The sequence below is a fragment of the Poromitra crassiceps genome (genome assembly GCF_964638095.1).
Source record: "Poromitra crassiceps genome assembly, chromosome: 19".
Taxonomy (NCBI): domain Eukaryota; kingdom Metazoa; phylum Chordata; class Actinopteri; order Beryciformes; family Melamphaidae; genus Poromitra; species Poromitra crassiceps.
Window position 1 is genome coordinate 13,627,361 of NC_139646.1, and position 23,928 is coordinate 13,651,288.

The 23,928-nt window shown below is 44.1% G+C and overlaps 1 protein-coding gene across 1 annotated transcript in view; it reads left to right on the forward strand.

The window, feature by feature from the left end:
* The window catches only part of chrna8 (cholinergic receptor, nicotinic, alpha 8), a gene marked incomplete at both ends in the record, with an annotated part of 78,144 nt that overhangs the window by 41,899 nt on the left and 12,317 nt on the right, over positions 1-23,928 (forward strand). Inside the window, 3 exons of the mRNA XM_083655794.1 lie at positions 13,730-13,809; positions 13,914-14,081; positions 22,866-23,060. Of these exons, the coding sequence (XP_083511920.1) occupies positions 13,730-13,809; positions 13,914-14,081; positions 22,866-23,060 (443 nt within the window). The remainder of the gene's footprint in view (positions 1-13,729; positions 13,810-13,913; positions 14,082-22,865; positions 23,061-23,928) is intronic.

Genomic DNA, 23,928 nt, shown 5'->3' on the forward strand with positions numbered 1-23,928 from the left:
ACCATGGGGCAAACTGAGAGCTAGGTGGAGAGATCTCCACGCTGGCCTGGGAACGCCTCAGGCATTATGGCATTATGGCGTACTTCGTTAACGCGCTATCTGAGGAATGCATTGACGGAATTTCATCAAATTTGCCTCAAGCGTCGACTTAGGCCATGTTCACATTACAGGCAAATCCGATTTGCTGATAAAGTCATTAATCATCATTATCTTGATTGGTTTCCCAAATCAGATTTGGGAGTATGTCCGCACTGCCACAAATCTGATTTTCAAGTCGGATCTGTGTGTCCAGAGTTAAACAGCCTATCTGCATGTGTAACCGAGGTGAATCAGTGTTGATTCCTCGTGAGTCCAGTGTGGTAGCGAGTGGATTGGTTAAACTCACTCCCCAGTATAAAGGCATGTTAATCAGCTCCACCAAGGGAGCTAGCTCTCTTGTGGAGTGGTTAGTGTCTTTGACTCCCAAGCCGAAGGTCAGCGGTTCGTATCCACCCCTGGGCAAGCCCTTAACATGGGTTGCTACAAGTACCACCTACACAACGTGTTACACGTGGGTTGCTATGGTAACGACGTGGGTGTCAGTAAATACGTACATTGGTGACGTGGTTAGTGACATTCTAATCAGATTTGGTGGATCTGCGCGTCCGCACTGAAGACACATCAGTCAAAAGCACATTTGAAGCAGATTGGAAACTACCTCCATATATATACTCCATGGGTTCACAAAATTCCACGAATTTTTTTACTGACAGGGCCATTCATTATTTCACCATATCTGCATTTAGAGGCACTTGTGTAGATGGATTAAAATGGTTATCTAATAGAGATATATTGACATAAGTGCCCCCTCTGGGCTCTGGTCTGACAGGCGCAGTGGTTAATCTGTCATTCCTCTCCTCTCCTCTCCTCTCCTCTCCTCTCCTCTCCTCTCCTCTCCTCTCCTCTCCTCTCCTCTCCTCTCCTCTCCTCTCCCATCCCCTCCCCCTCCCCTCCCCTCCTCTCCTATCCCCTCCTCTCTTCTCTTCTCCTCTCCTCTCCCATCCCCTCCCCTCTTCTCCTCTCCTCTTCCATTCCCTCCTCTTCTCTCCTCTCCTCTCCTCTCCCCTCCTCTCCCATCCTCTCCTATCTCCTATCTCCTCCTCTCTTCTCTTCTCCTCTCCTCTCTCTTCTCCTCTCCCCTCCTCTCCTCTGGCTATATAAGCCAACAATAATGATTCTCCTCTAATTTGGCTATTAAGCCAATATTGGCTTGTGCCTTGTCTTTGAGTATTTTTTCTTCTTCTGTAATACATGGCTAGCTAATCTAGATTGGATTCTGATTCTGTTTACCCACTAACACAGTGGGTAGACAAATAAAACACTCCCTTGCTGAGATTTCACCCTTGGCTACAGCGTCACCTAATGAGATGATTGAACTGATTGCCTCAGGGAGAAAATAAACCACAACCCCCAGGGGGCTTTGCATCTGTTGGGTGTAATCAGTAGGCTACATGTAGCTTGGGCTTTGAAAGAGGAAACTGCAGAAGTAACGTTGTAGTTACTCGAATGGCCACTTGAGGCTGTATCCAAAAGGGACTTGTTCCCCGTTCACCCCATGTTAAAATGCCCGAGTTTACAACAGGATTAAGCATGTTTACAGCATGGTTCAAAACACGGTTTTGGCCTATATAGCAAATTTCACCTTTCACAACAACTGTACAGGGGGTGGATTTTTATATAACTCACCCTTTTAGAGTAAAATAGACAATAGAAAAGATATGTTTTGGGGGTGATTGACAACTCACCTGTCAAGTGATTGCGCAGCTTGACAATCATGGACCAATAGCAGGTGGCCCTGTGGCTCTGCAAAACCCCTCGTCCAAAAAACAATGGCCAATGGTGACATCACGTTGACTCTGTCCATATTTTACTTTAGTTTTAGTTTTAGTTTAGTTTATTTGTCCTTTTGGAAAATTGCTTTGCATCTGTAGCAGCAAGATACAGTACATTCAAGATAAGATATGGTATGATGCAATACAATACAGTACAGTACTACAATGCAATACAATACAAACAGTTACGACAAATATTGACCATCAAGTGCTTCACACCAACCCTAGTGAAATATTATTAGAATATTACTGTGTTCAGAGCTTATTTAGCCGAGCAATGCTGAAAGGTATAAAGTATCTCTGGGCACGGGAAGTCAGCAAAGGCGGTACCCTGTACCTCCGTCCTGATGGTAACAGCTCATATTCAGTATTGAGAGGTTGTGATGTGTCACTGAGGATTGCCCTCCCTTTCCCAGTTACGCGAGACTCACAGTCGTGTCATACTGAGTTGTTGTTGGCCTACAATCTTGCTAGACATTAACAACCTTAGCAGCCCTGCAGACCCAACACAGTTTTTGAGCTGCCAGCACCTTTCTGCAATTCATTCTTTATGGTAAGGAGGGTTAGGGTTAGGGTTCGCTAAGCGTGGACATTTGGAGAAAAGGCGCTGCCCGTCACTGTCACTTTTTCGACTGTGTTTCGACTGACCAATCAAGTCAATGAAGAGGCGAGACTAGAGTATCAACAAACATGGCGCAGGTGAAGCTGATTCTTGCGGTGTCTGACAACCCAGTTATCTACGACCTTGAGGGGCTACCATGACAACAACGTTAAAAACAAAGCCTGGAGAGACATATCTGATTTCTTTGGGATTCCGGGTGAGAATTATTAATAGTATTATAAACATAAATAAATATAAATATAAATATAAATATAAAAGTATTGTAAAAAAAAAATGCTCCTTGCACTTTTCTGGAAATTTCTGGAAGCGCTCTCAACATGATTTCCAAAGCATTCTTAAACAAAAAAAAACATGTTGGGTGTGCCTTATTGAGTTTGTTCTTGTTAGCTATTGACAGTGAGAAAAACCAAGCTATAGGATGAATCAGCGTGATGTCACTGCCACCCAAAAATGCGTAACCCCGCGGCAGTTAACTAGTATGAGTTGTGCCAAACAAATGTTAATATCTCAAAAAGTATACATCACATCGCTTATATTTTGACATTCTGAGAGCAGAATTAGCTCAAGAGTTTGATGTATAAATTATATGCATGTCGTGTTAAAGTTGTGTGTGAACTGTCGCAGTTTTTAAATTGTAAACACGGTCAGCCGGCTAGAGTCAGACGCTCAAACTCAGGCTCCATAGGGTTCCATTGCCGTTGCCACCCAGTGACGCGGTTTGTTTATGTTTACCAAAATGCTGCTCGGCTGATCCCTCGTATAAAGCGGTCCGTTTAGACGGTCGATGGCTGTAATGGGCATGCAGTAGTTGAGCAGAAGAGGCTAGCTGAAAAAACTCTGACTGGTAGTTTCTACAGTTTATGTCAAATTAATTGTACTGCATTGTATTGGATTTGACATGAGAATAATATACGGAACTGGATCTCATCAATATGAAATTTTGTGCAGCTTGTATGCCTTCACTCACAATGTTACTCATGCATACAAGGCACATTTGTCAATACAAAACTTTTTGTGCTGTGAGCTGCACTCTATCTGCTTGTCTGTCTCTCTGCCTGTATTTTGGTTCACGGAGAGTAGTGTAATAGCTGTAATGTTTCAGTCAAATGTGAAATATAGTCTGTGGATGTCAAGAGGCGTCTGGCGAGTGGGGGGTTCTCTTGTGGCCCTGCCCCCTGCACGACTTTCACAGCACACACATGTGCGCCAATATATCAGAGATGGAGACTTGGACTTGGGACTTGGACTTGAGCACTTAAGTCACCCACACAGGGACTTGAGACTTGACTTGAGACTCGTCCTTCTCGTCCTACACACACACACACACACACACACACATACTGTACATTATGATTTAACTTGTCTGGTATGCGAGACCCGAGAGTGATACAGGTCTCATTCCTATATTCCTGTTTTGCTGTGAGTGGAAGGATATTAACCCATTGATACCTGATGCAGCATTTGTGTGTATATCCCTCAAATGCTGCATCAGGTATCAATGGGTTAAAGGCTTGTATGGAAAGCTGGAGGAGAGCAGGAGGGAAAGAATGGCAGACAAAGACGAGTGCAAGAGGGTAGACATGATGCAAATGAAGCAAGACACGCCTGCATACAACTGTCTGTGAGAGTTTGCATCTCTAAGACCACAGAGAAGAGCTTACTTTACAAGGACATTTGCTGTTGGTCTCTGAGCTGTCTTTAGCCCTGGATGTTTCTGCTTTTGACAGTAACATCTGGACTTGCAGTATTCAGTTCGTCTTTTATTTTTTCGCCTAAAGGTAAATTTAGAAGTATAATGGAGTATCTCAAAAACATAAGAGGGCCTGCATTTTGCAGTTTACAAAACTGCATTGCAAACATTGACTTCTGTTACATACAGTATGTGACAGGGACTGGTGTTTTGGGCAATCTGGGAACCCATCTGTTAAACAACAAAAACATTTTTTTTCTCTCTAACCTCTGGGGGCAGCCCCGTTTCAATGTGGTGCAGCCATTGAGCTATATTAAATATATGTCGATGGGTGCAACAGGAACTCAAGAGGCGCGGTCGGCAGCAGAGGAAATCCCTTTCCGCTCCCTGCAAGCTCTACCATTGGCTCCAACCGACCGGCTCTGCCCATTAATGCATTTCTTTTCCGCTCCCTGGGTGTCGCTCTCAAATCCGTCCGTCGCTATGAAACAACAATAACATCTCTAGCTCGTTGCTAGTAGCAAGTAGCAACTTGCTAGAAGCTGAAAATGGTAAGTGTTGACAACACACCGGTCATCTTCACTTCATTTTGATCGGGTAAAGCGCAGCATGCGTGCGAGCGCTGTTACACCCCTTTTGACAGAGCCTGCCGACAGATTTTCGAAGTCGAAAGTCTGTCTCGAGAGATTAGTTTTGGGTAACAAGTATAGGCCAAGGTCTTTTTTCTTTTTTAATGAAAGTTCAGATTGTAAGCTTTCAAATGATGTGTCATAGGCTACATTGAAATCTGAAAATAGTTGAAGAAGATAATGCTTATTTAAATATTGGCGAAAAAGCTTGGTTTGCCTTGCACAAGCTTAGTTTGCTAACAAATTGTGTGTGTGACCTTAAAACTGTTGTTTGTTGAGTGGCTTCTTCAACATCTAAACTGTAATATCAAAGATTTTTTGTTTTGTTTTTTATTTATTGTTTGTTTGTTTATTTATTTATTTATTTATTTATTTATGTATTCATTCATTCATACAAATAACTTGTATCTTGATTTGTGCGATTGTTAGAGCTACTTATCATTAGTAACTTCTTTGATTTGTTTTCATTAGTTACCGGTAATTGACACCCCCCCATGTATCAAGTTATCCCTGAGCTTCAGCACTTGCTATTGAATGACAGTTTCAGCACACTGCAGGCTCAAAAATGAAAGATGGTTTTACTTGAATGAGGACCAATTCCTTACTAAATCTGCAAGGGAATACCACTCTGGGAAACTATGTGGCACTATCATAGATGTCCCTATGTGACTGTAAAAAGGCTTTTTATAACGCTGGATAAACAGCTGACCGTTAAAGTTACCGGGGACAGGTTGTGTGATTCCTGACCGTTATTAAAGTGTCAATCCCTAAGAGAGGCCATTTAGTTCATTGCACCAATGTTTCTCACACCAGAATCACCTGAATCTCTCTCTGTCCCTCTCCCTCCATCTCTCTCTCTCTCTCTCTCTCTCTCTCTCTCTCACTCACACACACACACACACACACACACACACACACACACACACACGCATACACGCACACACACACACACACGCACACACACACACACACACACACACAAAATAAAAAATACAAACAAACACATGTGCGTATATAGTTGAAGTTATAGAAGAATAAGGGAATGTGTAAACAGCTGTGTAACATTGCAGTTAAATATAATATACATAAGAGTAGGTAAACACTCTCACATTCACAGTTGTAATGGGGTAAGACAACATGGTATGATGAAGCTGAGTTGAAGTTGATTGATGGCACTGGCTTTTCAGTGTTACCTTCGAGGTAGTCTCACGTGGTCAGACCAACATCATACGTCAGCAATCTTCCAGCGACGGAGGGTCGGGTCTGAATCACAACTAACTTTCCGGGACTTCCTGCAACTTCCTGTAAAAAGCCCTCAAGATGGAGAAATCTGATTGGCTGGGCTGTGACGGAAGTTACGTCCTGCAGCGTGCATCCCTGATTTACAGTCCGGCAAGGAGGCTTGTTGGGACCAAAAAGATGGAGAGACACACTAGCCCTAGCCTAGCCTTTAGTCGTCGTCGTCGTGGGTGTTTGAGCCATTTCAATGAATACAGTTGATGACCTCGGGTCTATTTAGCTGATGCACACATTCCGAATGCACCGCCCACGAGGTCCGTGGTTGGTCAATTCATATGCTAACCACTTTTCAGAGTTGTGTTCCATACCTAGATGCATCTACGGCTGGCTACTGCGAGACTACCTTCGAGGTGATTGAGGATTCTTTCATGAGTGTAATAGAGAGCCGCAGGGATGACGTATTTTTGTAGTCAGAACGCGGAAGTCCTGGACTTCCTGGTTCTTCACTGTTTCTGTCTATGGGATTTTTGAATGGGCTTCAAATACGGTCTCTGGGCAACGCAAGATTAATCAAACGCGAACCAGAGTTCAGTCGGATAATCTTCACACATGAGGACCACTTTCATGAGTTTTATAGCGTAAATGCGAGCCCTAGAAGTAAAAAGCTCAAGCTAAGCTAATCCAGAACTACACACTGTCGCATAGGCTTCCACGTCACGTCAGCACTCAACCTGGACTGTTGTTGATGTCTGCACTGATTACCCCGGGCTGAACGGGGCTGAACCAGGTGAGGGAAAGAGAATTTCCGTGTTCGTCCTTTGAAGTGGTGACGTTATTGACGTATATATCCCCATCGACTCAACAGTGTAGTCTCATTTAGCCGTTTGCTAGCTAGCCGCCCTTTTAACGGCACGTAAAAGCTTCAAAACTCATAAAAGTGGTCCTCGTGTGTGAAGATGATATTACTAAACACTGGTTCGCGTTTGATTAAGCCAGCGTTGCCCAGAGAGATTATTAGAAGCATCGCGCCAAAAACCCATTCAAAACTCCCATAGGCGAAAACAGTGAAGAACCAGGACTGTTAGCATCGATGATTTCTGGACTCGTTCCTGCGGCTCTCTATAACTGGCCAGCCATCTAGGGCTTCCAGTAGTGCTGAAATGCCGCCTACATCAGCATGTGACCCACACCGGGATTTGAGCATTGTCCAGGGTGCTGAAGACAGCAGCACTCGAGTTCCACCCAGCATGGGGCAGAGTCCGTGCCAGGATTTCCTGAGGTCCAGGCGGAGTTTGACATGCAAGGCTGGTTTACCACCGGGAGACTGAGGCCTATGGGAGGGTGCTATCTATCAGCTTGCAATTATCTGTGATGAACTGCACCTGCTCCCTGCCCTACTTAACATGTGTCTCCCCACCAAACTACCGACACTGTCAAACTCCACGGACTCGCTTCTGTCTTGCCTGCTTATGCCTGCTTTCATCTGCCCACCTGTTTGTATGATGCGTTTGACAGAGAGCCAGAAAGCACCCGGAACACACTTTGCTCTCATTTGGATTCGGTAAACCTGTGACAATTTGAATACATAAGCCTGCTCTTCCCCCTATGTTGGAAATCTGGATGTGAACTGTTTAGTTAGTATTTTCCTGGAGTGAATCTTAGTTTAGGATTGAAGCAGTCAGTAAAAGAGTTGTTTCCATTGTGTCCGTCTGGGTACCAGCTTTTTGTACAGGCATTACAATGAGGCGGGACATTGAGATAGATTTCCAGCTTGTGCATATGTGTGTGCAGGATGGGAAGGGGGGGGGGGGCAGGGTTTGGCTGTCTAGGGTTCAGGTCTGAAAGTGGCTTTAAAGGGATGATACAGATCATTAAGCATCTTATGGTGGGGATCCGCGACCACTAATGATATCAATAATAGTCCTGACACAGACCTGGATTCAAACTGACATAACTTGTGCATGCCATTTCTATTTTTACAAGGGTTATGGCTTTTTGTGCCAAGTGCCAAGAAATTAAATGAAAGCAGACAAAAAAAAGAAAGAATTATGAGATGAGATTAAACATTTTTTGTAATCCCTGTGGGGAAATTAGGTCATTGCAGCAGCACATCTAATTGGATGATAAGTAGAATATCAGCAATAAAATAAGCTCTCTGTAAATGATTAATAAAACAGTAAGCAGTTAACTAAAATGCAAACAAAAATTGTGGTCTTCTAAAAATGCATGCAGGTATCAGTTGTGTGCTATATATAAATATAAAGAATGTATAAACATAATAAATAATACAATTCAGGTGGAATACAATAGGTGGAACCATCATAAAAAATATTATGAAAAACATCCATCAATCAACTGTATGAGGGAATGTGAAATGGGTGGTGAGGTCCTTGGCGGAAGGGGTTTCCGGGCCTTGTTGGTGAGGCTGATGACGGTTGGGAAGAAGCTGGTCTTGTGGCAGGTCGTTCTGGTCTTGGCAGACCTCAGTCTCTTGCCATGGGGGAGCGTCTCAAAGAGTTTGTGACCAGGGTGGGAGGGGTCGGCCATGATCTTGCGAGACCGCTTCAGTGTACTGGCTGCATGCAGGTCCTGGAGGGGTGGCAGGCTGCATCCGATTATCTTCTTAGCGCAGCGGATGATGCCCTGAAGTCTATTAATGTCTTTGAGAGTGGCAGCAGCATACCAGACGGTGATGGAGGAGGTGAGGATGGACTCAACGATGGAGGTGTAGAAGTGCACCATCGTGGCCTTTGGCACTTTGAATTTCTTCAGCTGCCGTACGAAGTACATCCTCTGCTGTGCCTTCTTGGTGAGAGCTCTGATGTTCAGCTCCCATTTTAGGTCGTGACTGATGATCGTCCCCAGGAAGCGGAAGGACTCCACAGTGTTGACTGGGGAGTCACCCAGGGTGATGGGGGAAGGTGGGGCTTTGTTCCTCCTGTAATCCACAATCATCTGTTTTTTGAGTATTTAACACCAGGTTGTTTTGACTGCACCAAGTCCTCAGATTTATAATCAATTTATTTGACGTCACTTAGCCGTTTGGACATAAAACAGTGTAGTCTGCAGTCTATGCATACATGGTCTGTATCTCTCTACACAGCAGCAAACACAGTGTAGTCTACAGTCTATGCATACATGGTCTGTATCTCTCTACACAGCAGCAAACACAGTGTAGTCTACAGTCTATGCATACATGCTCTGTATCTCTCTACACAGCAGCAAACATATCCTTTCCAAATTAATAACGGGAACCATTTGTGCCCTGCATGACTTTGAATATTTCACCATCAGTACACAAAACACAGCCGAGGTGGCAGGGAGCCCAGGGGGATTCAGCTTTCTGCTCTCCCTCCTTTCTTATGTAAATAATGTAGAGCTGCTTTCTTGACATGCGGATGTGGCTTGGCTTGATATGAAGCCTGTAACTGTGTGTTCACACCAAGGTGAAAAAAACATTACTCGCGCGAGTTTGATCATGTAAATTATTTGCCTACGTTGAAAAATTGCAACTTTAGTGAACGGGCGATGAGGCGAATATCGTATCATTCGTGCTGCGAAATTCACCTCGTTCGTAGCGTCCGGGGCTAAACGACCTCTACTTGCACGTTTGCATTGACTTTGTATGTAATCTGCCTGGTTGTGAGAATTTGCGAAAATCGCCTTGCTGAAAGTGCAGTTAGGCTGTACCTTATCTTAGATGTTATGCTTTTCACCAATACGTCCCCTTCAGGACTTATCTTCGTGATGAGGCGTTGATACATACACATTCATTCAATGTTTATTGAGGCAATTTACAGTATTCTGCTGAGGCGTTAAATGAGATGAATGGTTTTCTGCAAATGTACGTATAATTGTATTCTTCGGGGCTTTGTGGATTTCAGTGACTTCACACTTAAAGACACATCTAAAAGGGAAAACACTGAGAATTGCATTTGGAAAAACCTATTTGCTCCTGGTCTCAGCAGGCTTTTCTCACTTCCATCCCTCATTTTCTTAAACATTCTCTCTTCACTTCCATGACTTTGTTTGTTCTTGCCTTATGTTAATGCAGTGCTAGGGAAATGGATTTGAATGCAGTGCTAGGGAAATGGATTTGAATGCAGTGCTAGGGAAATGGATTTTAATGCAGTGCTAGGGAAATGGATTTTAATGCAGTGCTAGGGAAATGGATTGTAATGCAGTGCTAGGGAAATGCTACTGTATGTGACTTTCTCAAATGTATTATTTTGTTGCAGATTTTGCTCAGACGTGGTCACAGACAGACAGACAGATGACAGATATTGTAGCGTTGTGGCTATAACGTGTAGGAAGGAGGAAGACGAAACGACGACCGGGTTTATTCCCTGCCGCAGCAAAACGCAGAAGAAGACTAAAACAGAGTGTTTCAGACAGAGGGTGAACTGAAGGGGGCTGTCAGAGCCAGTACAAGATAAACAATTCATTTTTTGAAATATGAATGATGCAATAAGCTACTCTAGTGGAGGCCAACAATAAAATAATAATACATTATATTAGCAAAATATGGGCCCTTTAATGGTTGTGAATTTAACAAGGAAAACAAAACAAAAAATAGAAAGGCAAGGGAACACCATTGGGATTCAACCCCTGCATCGTGCCCTTATCCTTTCCCCTTGGCATATGACCTTTAAAAACACGTTGTACTTAGTTTGATCTGATTAATTCGAGATTTAATGCATCAAGGATTCTCCTGTGATGATGCCTATGGAGATCATCCTGTGTGATTATTAATTCATTGTTAAAGACGAGCTAAACCCAACGGGACCCAAGTAGCGCGAGGGTGAGAGACATTTCAGAGTCTGAAAACAAATCTTGTCTGAGATGACAGGGTTGAGAGGCGGGCCATAATAGCGTGTCGATGGTTTGATTTGACAATTCTGGGGACTGGACTTTAGCGTTGGCCAATCCTGGCGTGTTGCATCAGTGCAGCCTGCCGGCCTGGAATCCCCGAGGGGCCTGGGTAAGACCCGCGTACGTTAACGTTATCCTGGAATGCGATTTTAACGAGCCAGTTACATGTTTTTGGAAATTAATTCTAATATAAACACTTCCATCCACACATAGATTGATGGATTTGCCATTGAGAAAATAAACCATGTGACTTTTGCCCTTTTTGTTCTCAAATGTGAAGGCGTCTTAGGCGTGTTTATATTAGTCATGTGCATTCCAAATGCCATTAGAAGGCTAAATGCTAATTTAGTTAATTTATTCTGGACAATGGCTATTACATTTCTTTGTCTCCCTCCCTTACTAAGATGAGGCCTCCTCCTGCTATGTGCCTCTTGGGACAAGTCCCAATGTACTTTGCTAGAATTGATGTTGCACCTGTGCAGCAAAGAGCCTCTATTCAGGAGGAGCTCAGGCTTGCCATTCACTCTCCCCTTCTGCTTCCTATATAGAGGGAATGCACCGACGCCACGCCCCCTCCCGAACACGCCCCCTCAGCCGGACTGAGCAGCACTGAGTGTCAAATTTCCAAAACAAACGTGGCTTCCGCCAGGGGTAGTAGCGAAACCACGGCTAATATAAACGATTATCTGCTTAAATTAAAGGCAGTTGGACTCGAATGTGACCCTTACAGCTTGCCAAAGAACCAGTGGTCCATGGACGTAGACATGTGGCCAGGAATAGGGTTTCCTGACATTTATATGTACTTAATATCGACGCCGGGGAAATACACAAACCAAAGCATGAAAGCATACAAGAGCCTGGACGCATGGTCGTACTTCAAAGCTGGATTTGTTGGCGACATTAAAGTAACGAGGACAGCAATGGATATTCTGGTTGTATGTGGAGAGGTACATATTTATTTTATTACAACTTTTATTAAGAAAAATATAGCATACGCTGTCACTAACACACGCTAGCTTTGTTCATAGTGAACACTGTCACTCATGTAACGTTATATCTGTGCAGGTAAAACACAGCCAGAGAATGAATGAGCCCTCATTGAAACCCTGGATAGCTGCAGAGAAGACCGGGACCGTTTCATTAGCTTTCGGCAGCCTGTAAAAAGATACCTCCGACGCCTTGTTGAATCTATTTTTACAGTCAATGGCACAACAGCACTTTCCCATTTTCGTTGTTTTCTCGCGGAAGCTGAACGCTAAACACTGTGACCCGGCGGCACCACCTGGCTTGTTTAGACGTTTTGACACTCACTGCAGCTGAGTGGGCGTACCCGCACTGACCGTCGCGTCCGTGACGTCACGTGCATTCCCTCTATTAGTCTCACAAGTGGGTTTTTACCTCCATAGAAATGTAATGTAATGGGCGTTGATGAGAGATGATGGTCTGAGTCATGCTATGTTGTCTGGTTTTGGATGTGCATTGCTTAAAAAGAGCTGCATTCAATTTATTTGGGGTCATAACACATTTCCATGTACAGTATGCCTCTGTATTCCTGCATGAATGCAAATGAATTGTTATTACTGAAAAATATTGAAACATTTACATTTTATTTTACTTTAAGGTGTCAAAGGTGCTTTATTGTTCATGTTCTCCAAGTGGTAAATATGCTCAGTTAATCAGTAAAGGTTTTGTCAACATTGGCATCTCCTTTCAAGTCTCCCCTTCTTTCGAAAGAGCCATTAATGAGTAGTTTTCCATGCAGCTGCTCTTGGGGTCTTTTGAGATCCGTCTCTCTAGACACTATTGTTAACAGGAATCGCTTTATCCTGATTTAAATGGCCTGCTTTCCTCTCACTGTAATGGCTGTAGGCTACATGCTGCAACAAAAGCACAAAGTCACTTTCTAACCAGCCAGGAAGCGTCGCACCGTCAGTAATTACAGTCCATGCATGGGCTGGATATGCCGCTCTCTCAGATTCACTCTGAATTAAAAGACAATACAGGGATGATTTGTGCTTCTTTATGCATTTCTTTCTGATTCTCGTGTGTGCGTCTCTGTGTGTATGTCGGTTTTTGAGTGATGTGTATTCTGTAGATATTGTAATTCCAGTCTGTTTGAAGGGTGACCAGAGGGTGCTTTCACACTGGCGTGCCGGTACCGTTCCAGAGCACACTTGTCCCGAAATTGACCCCAGTTTCGGAACGTTTGACGAGTGTGAACGTTGCGTTCCATTCCGTTCCGTGCCCGGGAACTGTGACAGGGTCTACTTGAAAAGGTGGTCTGGGGAATGCTTTGGCGTGCCCTGGAACTTGTGAATGTGAACGCCAACCGTACCGAACCACATAGACAACACACGGGCGAGGATACACTCCAGGCGTAGTTGATGACGCAAGTGTACCGGTACTCTGTTCCGTTCCCGAGTGGGGAAGAAATGTTGTAAGTTGATGAGCAAGGGAGAGGGGAGGGGGGCAATCGTGCCCAGGTGCGGAACGGAACGGAACGAAAGCAATCGTTCCCAGTGAGAAAGCACCCTATACCTTTTGTAAGAGATGATGATACATAAACATTAATCCCCAATTACCTCTCTGTTTTTCACTGTTATTGTCTATTTTCTCTTTTTGTCTCATCAATCTCATGTTCCCATTCTTCTCCTTTCTTGCTTACTCTCCAAAAGTCTTCCTCTTTTCTTAGCTTTCTTGTGCATTGAAATTATTTTCTTTTCATTCACACGTGGCTTGTTGTGCTCCATGACTTTATTTTATTTATTTATTTTAATTAAATCCAACCACTCTTCTGTCCCTGCAGTGCGGATGAGCGGTTTGACGCCACGTTCCATACCAATGTGCTGGTCAATGCATCAGGATCCTGCCAGTACATCCCACCAGGTAAGACAAGATATTCTCCACCGTATTATACATTCTTCTCTGTTGATAATATGGGCCAAATGTGACTCATTCAGATGGCCGTTGTCATCATTGTCTCTCCCCAGGCATCCTGAAGAGTACCTGCTACATCGATGTGCGCTGGTTCCCCTTCGATGTGCAAAAGTGTGACCTGAAGTTTGGCTCCTGGACCCACAACGGCTGGCTGCTGGACCTCCAGATGATGGACGTGGACATCTCTACCTACATACCAAACGGGGAGTGGGACCTCGTAGGTGAGAAGAAACTGGCAAACACACACTAAAGTCGCGTTCACATGTACACTGGTAAAATCACTTTGTGTCGGCTGAACCATTGTCTTCCTATGGAGAGCGCGCGCGTCATGCACAGTGACTCAGACTTTCCAATTTGCCATTGTGCTCAAAGTTCAGTCAATTTCATCATTGACTTTTGACCCAGTTTGCCAATGATCTTTCAAACCCCAACCAATGAGAAACAGTTGGATGTGGCATAAACAGAACTCAGACAATAAAAATGGCCCTATGCCAAACATGGAGAAATGGTGGAAAATATGAAAAAGAAAAAACTACACATTTGAAGCCTTAACTCTCCAGGATGAATGCTTAACATCAGGGAATTAATGATTTTTCGCTGAAATGGCTGGAGGTCCAAAATTCACACTTTATGCTGTTTTCAGGGTTTTTATGGCCTCTTATAATGGGGATTTTTGTTAAATCTGACACTGCACAAAAACAAAAACAAAAATGGTCAAAATCAATGTTGCTGCCAATCTTTGACACATCCCAGGTTCCTCTGCTCCTTATCCCTCCTGAGCAACGCACCTTCACCTTCGGGAAGGGGTCCTCCGTTAACACATTCACTGCCAGCCTTTTTTCAATACTGTAGTTAGCTTCTGCCAGAGGGTTTTTTTGAGGATTCTGGCTCATTTTACAAGAGCCGAGGATTCTTTTCTGCTTTGACTTTGTGAACACAAAGTTCACAAAAGTACTAATAGAATGTGTGCTTTCTCTGTCTAAAAGAGTTAGTTTGTAGAGTTAGTAGTTATGTAGATATTAGCCGTTGAGTACAGCATGGTTTCAGAGATTTTCAGAGAGTTTTGAGATAAATGGATTTTTAGAACCACCTCACGTGCCTGTGATTATGGGTGCCCTTGGGCAAGTCTGTATACTGTATTGTGTTTGTGTGTGTGTGTGTGTGTGTGTGTGTGTGTGTGTGTGTGTGTGTGTGTGTGTGTCTCCAAACTCCTCCCTCCGTCTGTGCTGCTGCTGCTGGCTCCGCGGCAGCTCTCGGGCAAGTCTGGATTACTGTAAAACGGGCTCGTTCGTTTCTTGGGGTGTCGGCTGAGAGCTTTGATGAAGCTTTTGCGATTCTGGTCTTATTTATGCTCAAAGGTACTCGAGTGCGTGTGTGTGCGCGCGCGCGCGTGTGTGTGTGTGTGTGTGTGTGTGTGTGTGTGTGTGTGTGTGTGTGTGTGTGTGTGTGTGTGTGTGAAATCGAAAGCGTTTTCGCCCAGCTATTTCCTTGAGAATGGCTTTCTCCCGCGGCTGTTTTTGCTGGCTTTCTCTCTGTCTGGAGAGCACTGTCGCCACTTAGCTGGTCGGTAAAATAGATTATACACATTCTCTTCCTCCAATATTGGTATAGGAGACGTAAAAGGGGTTGATCGATGTCCCACCGTCAAAAAAATATATATATTTTTTAAGCCGAGATATCTCGTCTTTGGCACTCAACGGTTGGATCCTGTAAGCCGAGATATCTCGTCATTGGCACTCAACGTGTTAATAGAGATTTCAGCCCAGGGGCAGAAGCCATCGTCTCCCCCTAAAAACTAGGCGGAACCAAACAATTGTGATGTCATCAGTGAGTGATGTCATCAGGGATGTCAACAGTGAGTGATGTCATCAGTGATCCCAATCGAACATTTTGAGGGTTATGTCAGCCTTCTGACCTACAGACAGAGCCAGGAGAGCTGTGAGAGAATTGCCTGGGAAAAGAGTTTGACAGAATGTAGGGAAACTGGATGGATAAATCCAGAAGGAGGTGGTAATACAACATAAAGGATGCCAACTGCCATAAAACACCACAGAAGAAGAGGAAGACAGAGCCAGATGTAGGCTGGCAGCTGTCTGGCAAAAAAGAAAACAAAAAGACTTGAGGGCCACACTGATGGTGGCACCAGTTGCCCATCCCTGTGCTACAGTAGAGCATAAAATTGTGAATTTGCTGCAGGGACTGAAAGACAGTCATGTCATATTCCCTGGAGTTAGCCAAGCAGTCAGTGTCATGCAGCTGTGACAGGAGCAGGTGTTTTGGCTCTCTTGACTTGTAATATGTTGTTCCCGTAGACATGTTCCTATCCATCCTAGTCAACAGCTGCTAGACACAGCCTGGAGTGTGCTGTTGTTGCTGGCACTCACTTTCTCTTCTATGTTCTGTGTGAGAGAAACTTAGAGGAGCTTCAAGCAACTCGAGTGTCACAGCACCTTGGTATGCCTGCCATTGAGGCTTAAACCTTTGTTCAAACTGAAAGAAATTTTAATTCAAACAGATATACCATGATAAATTCCTCAAAAATCAGCTAGTCTTGCTTTTTTCTGATTTCCCCCATGTTTCTCCCCAATTGTACTTGGCCAATTTCCCCCCTCCTGCTCCGGTCGCTGCTCCACCCTCTGCCGATCTGGGGAGAGCCGTAGACTAGTACCATGCTTCCTCCGACACATGCACAGTTGCCAGCCACTTCTTTTCACCTGACAGTGGGGAGCTTCACCAGCAGGACGTAGCACATGGGATGATCACGCAATTCCCACCAGTTCCCTTCCGCCGCGACCAGGCCCCCCGACCAACCAGAGGAGGCGTTAGTCTTCCTTATAATCACACATCTTTTATTCAAGCCAATGAATTCTCTGACTCACCCCACATTTATTTGAAAATTATGTTATCCCTAACCCCCACTACTATGATCAAGAAAGATCCAGGACCACACTCCATCTATGTTTTCTTCTATCGCTGCATGGACGTTTCAGGCAGTGTGAGAAAATAGCTGTATGACACATGTGAATCTTCTATACAGCACACCGTAGTGCAACAGGTAGGCTAGCACAGCTCCAAATACCATACTTAGAGAACCATAAAGCCTTTACAGTACAGTAGCAACCATCTTGGTGCGCCAGCTGGCTGCCATACCAGAGAAGTGAACTTTGTTACACTGTAAGGCAGAGGTTCTCAAATGTTTTTCATCCCAGGACCCCTTACAAGATAGAAAATATACCGGGGACCCCTTCATTCTGATTTGTGATTTTGGGCTAAGCTTAATTGTTTCCACGGTAACATGCTTGACTTTTAAATTGATAGGTTTGTTAGATTAGAATGTAAGACATGAAACATTTTAGATTTAAAGCATACAATGTTTTTGTTGAACTACGAAGCTTTTGCACACACACACAAAAAAATATTTTCCTGAAAACCTTTCGCGGACCCCCTGGCGAAGTGCCACGGACCCCTGGGGGTCCCCGCCTCCCCGGACCCCCATTTAAGAACCACTGCTGTAAGGGACACTGCTTTTGATAAACTAACGATACTGTTTATTAAGAGGTTTAATTGGTTTAAATTATGTTATGTTTAAACTGTTTCTGTTTGATCTTTGTTTAATCTGCCAAGGATCTTGACAGGTCATCATGGCCCACACATCTGTATGTGACCTTTCCAAACGATGACTTGATGTGTCACTGGGCCCTGGACTTTCCAAACGATGACTTGATGTGTCACTGGGCCCTGGACTTTCCAAACGATGACTTGATGTGTCACTGGACCCTGGACTATCCAAACGATGACTTGATGTGTCACTGGGCCCTGGACTATCCAAACGATGACTTGATGTGTCACTGGGCTCTGGACTATCCAAACGATGACTTGATGTGTCACTGGGCCCTGGACTATCCAAACGATGACTTGATGTGTCACTGGGCTCTGGACTATCCAAACAATGACTTGATGTGTCACTGGGCCCTGGACCATCCAAACGATGAGTTGATGTGTCACTGGGCCCTGGACTTTCCAAACGATGACTTCATGTGTCACTGGGCCCTGGACTATCCAAACGATGACTTCATGTGTCACTGGACCCTGGACTATCCAAACGATGACTTGATGTGTCACTGGGCCCTGGACTTATCCAAACGATGACTTGATGTGTCACTGGGCCCTGGACTTTCCAAACGATGACTTCATGTGTCACTGGGCAATAACGTTTACATTATGTTGACTTTTTCTCTGTCTCTCCCCCTCTGTTTCTTTGTCTTTTCTCCCCCCTTTCTCTTCATGTGGAAATCATCTGTAAGCCAACTCTGGGTGTCAGTCACAGCCAAGAGTTCACATGCGTGTGTGTGTGCACACACACATACACAGACACACACACACACACACACACACACACACTCACCCCGAACCCATGCACAAAGTGAATGTACCCAGCTGGCTGGAGGAATTGAGTGAGCCAGGGGTGTGTGACAGCTGGCCCACAAATGGTTCACTAATTTGGGCACAGCCGGGCGGCAAGCAGGCCTGGAACACACACTGTCCTGGTGCCTCAGAACATGCCTATGCTAGCGTGCGCACACACACACACACACACACGCATGCACGCAGGCTTGCAGGCATGCGCACACACACACACACACACGCACACACACACACACCGATGCTGTGAGGATGCAGCCTCTGCAGCGCTGTAGTCTATAATTAATAGACAGTTAACAACGGCTGTTTCTCTTAAATTTTAAGTTGACAATTTAAATTAAATTAAACAGAATCAAGTAAATTCATTTTAATCTGCATCACCTCACATAAGCACCACTCTAACACCACCACACAGACGTTTGAGGTGGTATTTGACTTTGGCCAGTCCAAGGTGATTGATTTTTGTGTTGTGAGACTGGGGCATTAGGCAGATGAGTCCGGTCGACGTGGACAGAACAGATGAGGCCAGAGCTACAGTATGAGCAGCATTTTGCTAGTCATCCGTCTAGGATGGATTTGGGAGGAATGGTGGGCTGATTTTAAGTGACCAAGAAAACTGTGATGGTTTTTAAGTCAATATTGTCTGTTTGTACAGTTAGGTTTTACTGTAAAGGTGGGGGTAAAAAGTCCCATAGCACAAAATGACCATAATAATTTATATTTGTGGGGGGTTTGATAGGGCGATCAGTAACAATGATTACTTGCCAGCTGCTCAGACTTCTGGCTCTTGAAAAATCACTTTCTGGCCTGCACCGTTTTTCAACCTGGTCCCTCACGGGAAGAGCCAGGAAGGCAAAGGTTTAATTGTCTCTTTGTCCTTCTCCTAGTTCCTCCCCTGCTTGACACAATAGGTTGTGTTTTTTGTGTGAATGAATGAATGAATGAATGAATGAATGAATGAAGGTTTTTTATTTACGTGTCAGGACAAATTACATGACCCATCCCACATGGGATTATCAGACACATCAACATAAAGTTATTACCATATCGATTCTGGTGCATAAACAATACAAAACCATACAAACACACACACACAGCACACACGGCATGGACAGCAAAACACAGATTTAACTTCAATATGTAGTAAGTAAAATATATGAATTATCTATCATATGTCATCTTTTTCCTCCTATCCAAGGCCGGATTAACCATAGGGCAACCGGGGCAGGTGCCCCGGGGCCCTCGGGGTGAAGGGGCCCTCCAAAAAAAAAAAAAAAAATTTTTTTTTTTTTTTTTTTTTTTTGGTCGGGCTCATGTTGGGCTCCACAGAACTATAGCACACAAATCTAAGACCAATCAGGACAAAATAAAATGTGTTTCCAAGAAGATTAGGTCTGATGATTTAGTCTCATTGGATGCCTGTGGGCAAGTGGTGACCAGGGGCGCGGGAAGTGGGGGTGCTTGTGGTGCTGCGGCACCCTCTGCTGTTTTGTATTGGAAATGTAATGTCAATTATTTTTTCATCATTGTAAAGCCACAGCACAGTGAAGAGGATATTAATGTGAAGATTAGCCTCTTCCTTTTGCTCTCAGAGTGCATCAGATTCATGCATTTTACTTTAAAATTTACAAAATTTCTTTGTCCAGGGGGGGCACAGCCCCCCCTACAAACCCTCCAGTCACACTAATATATTTATCCTGCTGGTGCTACCTGTTTGCAAAACCTAGAATCGCCTATGAGTGAGTGAGAAACTGAATCTGAGAAACTGAATAATGACATAACAGTATAATACTGATGTTAATTAAAAATGAGATATTCCTCTAAATATGGCGAAAAAACATCCAAACATCTGGACGATGGGTAAGGGGGCCCCTGGGATATTCAGTGCCCCGGGGCCCCTGGGGGTGTTAATCTGGCTCTGCTCCTATCCCAAGCATGAGAAATATATTCGGAAAAAGCAAGGATGTTGTCAAAAAGAAATTCAAGTATGGCACCTTCTTCAAAATCTAACAAGTTTAACTCAGGGGAGTGAACTTTTTTAAATAGTCCGGTATCTCTCGTAAGTCATGATACAATGGGCAATACAAAATAAAATGAAATTCATTCTCCCCTTCCTGTGTGTGTGTGTGTGTGTGTGTGTGTGTGTGTGTGTGTGTGTGTGTGTGTGTGTGTGTGTGTGTGTGTGTGTGTGTGTGTGTGTGTGTGTGTGTGTGTGTGCGCGTGTGTGTGCGTGCGTGCGTGCGTGCGTGCTAGGCTTGGCCGGTATTAATGTACGGTATAACGGGGTATTTAGAAATGCTGATGGTATGATTTGAGATATGATATGATATATCATATCATAGAGCGTCATATCATAGAGCGTACACGGTACGCAGTACCGTGTACGCTCTATATAGATAAAAATCTTAAGTGAAGTCAGTGTGCGGGATTTCCTATTCTCAATACTGCTCTTTTGAATTCCTATATAAAGGTTTGTCATGACATCATCTAGCTCTGTTGAACTCCTGAACAGATCCTGAACAGCCTACAGTTAAAATGAAGGTTATTTAAAAGCTGCCACACCAAGACATCAAATTCTGCTGCTAAAATTGGGTATTAGCAGATCATTCAGTGAGGCAATCAACTATAATTCACTGAGAAACTTTTATCACATCGCAAAGAGGGGTTAATGGCAAACGAATTGAGGAAGCTTGGACATTGTAGCCTACTTGCAATATTCACCTTCACCTATCCCCGGATAGGGTCATTGGGGCACCACAGACGATCTGTGGACAAGCTCTCTCCATCTCTCTCTGTCCTCTGTTTCACCAACAAGCTCTCTCCATCTCTCTCTGTCCTCTGTTTCACCAACAAGCTCTCTCCATCTCTCTCTGTCCTCTGTTTCACCAACAACAAGCTCTCTCCATCTCTCTCTGTCCTCTGTTTCACCAACAAGCTCTCTCCATCTCTCTCTGTCCTCTGTTTCACCAACAAGCTCTCTCCATCTCTCTCTGTCCTCTGTTTCACCAACAAGCTCTCTCCATCTCTCTCTGTCCTCTGTTTCACACAGTTTTAATTGAGTCCACTCTAAATCCTCCCATCTTTTGTTTTGTCCCCCTCCATTGCAAACACGTTTATTTCCAGTCAACAAAAGAACCCGAATTGCATCAAATCACAGATGTTTTTAACAGGTATATGATGTTATATGATAATGTGATAATATATACAGTCAATGGAGAATGGAGATAGGTCTATCCAAATTACGCATAGGGAGAATTAGAGCGTATATTGCATGCCTCGTGCAAACTGTATTACAGGGACTGCGAGACAGGAATCTGATTGGTTTGATTGATGCCCGGGCATTGCAAGGGGACACCCGTGAAATAATTATTGTGCTTAACAACGCCCAAATCCCGTTTGCGCCATGCATAAATGACTTAGCATGCCTCCAATTTGCGCCTGCACCCGTTGTTGTACAGAGTTACGCACCCCCACCGATTATTGCATCCCCACCATATTTTGGGGCAGTTTTAACTTAAAAACGGGGAGGTCACTTCTACTCAAACAATTATATCATTTTTAAACAGTTATGTTTCTCTATGAATCATTAAAATATGGTCCAGTGAGGTGGGGATGCGTTTGACGGCGGAGGGGCAAAACTCGGAATAACACCTGGACACTTCCGCGAGGCGGACTGCTATCGTGCCTGCAGGGGCGATAGCATAAGACACGCGTTAAGGCACGCAAACAGGTGTGCATGCACAAAAAGCGGATAGCGCCTGTACCAAGATAGGGCCCATAGGTTAGGTGATTGGCTCAGCAGGCAAGGAATAGCTTGAGCTGATTGGCTATTGCCAGAGAAGGGAGCGTGGGAGACTGTGATTGGATGGGGAGAGAGCATGAATGAAAAGAGGCGTGCATATCAATGAATGGGTTATACAACTTGAATGAAAGGGGCGTGCACTGTGATATAACAGAACTAGTCTTCATTATTGAAATTAGTTCAAACATCACAAAAGTCATAAAAGTTATTCACATTTGTGAAGATTATCCTGCTGAACCCAAATTCGCGCTCCCATAAACTTTTGTTATCCACAGACCTTATTTTATGCATTTAAGTGAAATCCTCATTCTAAACCCCCGGCCACATTCACTTTTTCCCTGATGAACCCAAGCGCTACTTTCGGACTCATTCCTGCGCTGCTCTATTGACACCTATGTAGGTGTTGATGGAGGCGGAAGGGACATTTTCCTCACTGGTCCCAGGATTTACACCACTGACCACAAGCCCGCTTCTCTCTTTCATTTTCAATCTAGTTAAGTAAGAATAAGAGGCTCTTCTTCCACCAAGCAATATAGATCTTGGAACAGTAGCCAAACAAAATGTCTGCTAAGCTACGCAAGTACCAATATTATGAGCGATGAGTTAGCACATTTAAATAAACTGTTATTCTGTCACAGGTGTGCATTAGCTAATTGGGTATTTCAGAATGGCTTAGAAAGTGACTCATCCAATGAGAACTGGACTGGAAGTATCCATTTTATAATTCCATGTTTTGACCTAAGACTCCCATCTCCTTCACTCCCCTCTATCTCCCCCACAGGCGTGCCGTCCAAGCGTAATGAGCTGTATTATGACTGCTGTAAAGAGCCGTACCCGGACGTGACGTTCACGGTCACCATGCGGCGCAGGACGCTTTACTACGGTCTCAACCTGCTCATCCCCTGCGTGCTCATCTCTGGGCTGGCTCTGCTGGTCTTCCTGCTCCCTGCAGACTCCGGGGAGAAGATCTCGCTCGGTACAGGACAGACACACGCACACGCACACGCACACGCACACACACACACACACACACACACACACACACACACACACACACACACACACACACACACACAGCCATACTAAATGCATAGGCTAGGTTACTGCATGGAAGTTCTGTTCAGCTACACACAGACGTGGCACACATGTGCGCGCGAGCAACTAGCACAGAGGAATAATGGAACACGACTATATTATGTAGACACAAATTCCTCTCTCTTCCCTGCAATGGTAATCTCAGCCCCAATAAGTCCTAATGCCATTGCTAACCCATTTATTTTACATTGCTCTATGCTAATGCTGACATTATAGCTGTGAATTAGCATTTGTGCTAGATTCCATTTCTGACTAGATGAATAAAATCCCTGGTATAAACACAGCAAGATAATCACCTTGAATAGAAAATGTCAGCTTGTTTCAAAATGCAATTCAATGAGTCACGGTCGGAATAAATATAGAACAATAGTCTATTCCCTTATATATATATATATATATATATATATATATGTGAATTTATGAATTTGAGAGATTACTTTATATATATATATATATATATATATAATATATCATCATCAGTATCATCAGTATATAAATGGGAGCTAGGGCTCTGTCTGTTTCTCTGTCCCACTGATGACATCATCAGCGATGTCATAAATTCACTCACACAAACAAGGCTATAGTTCAGTGATGATGTCAGTGATGTCATAAATTTGATGTTATCAGTAATGATGTCATCAGTGATGTCATCAGTGATGATGTCATCAGTCTGAGGCTCACATGAGAGACTAGAGAGGAGAGAGAGAAGGGGAGAGAGAGAGACTGAGGGAGAGGGAGAGAGACTGACG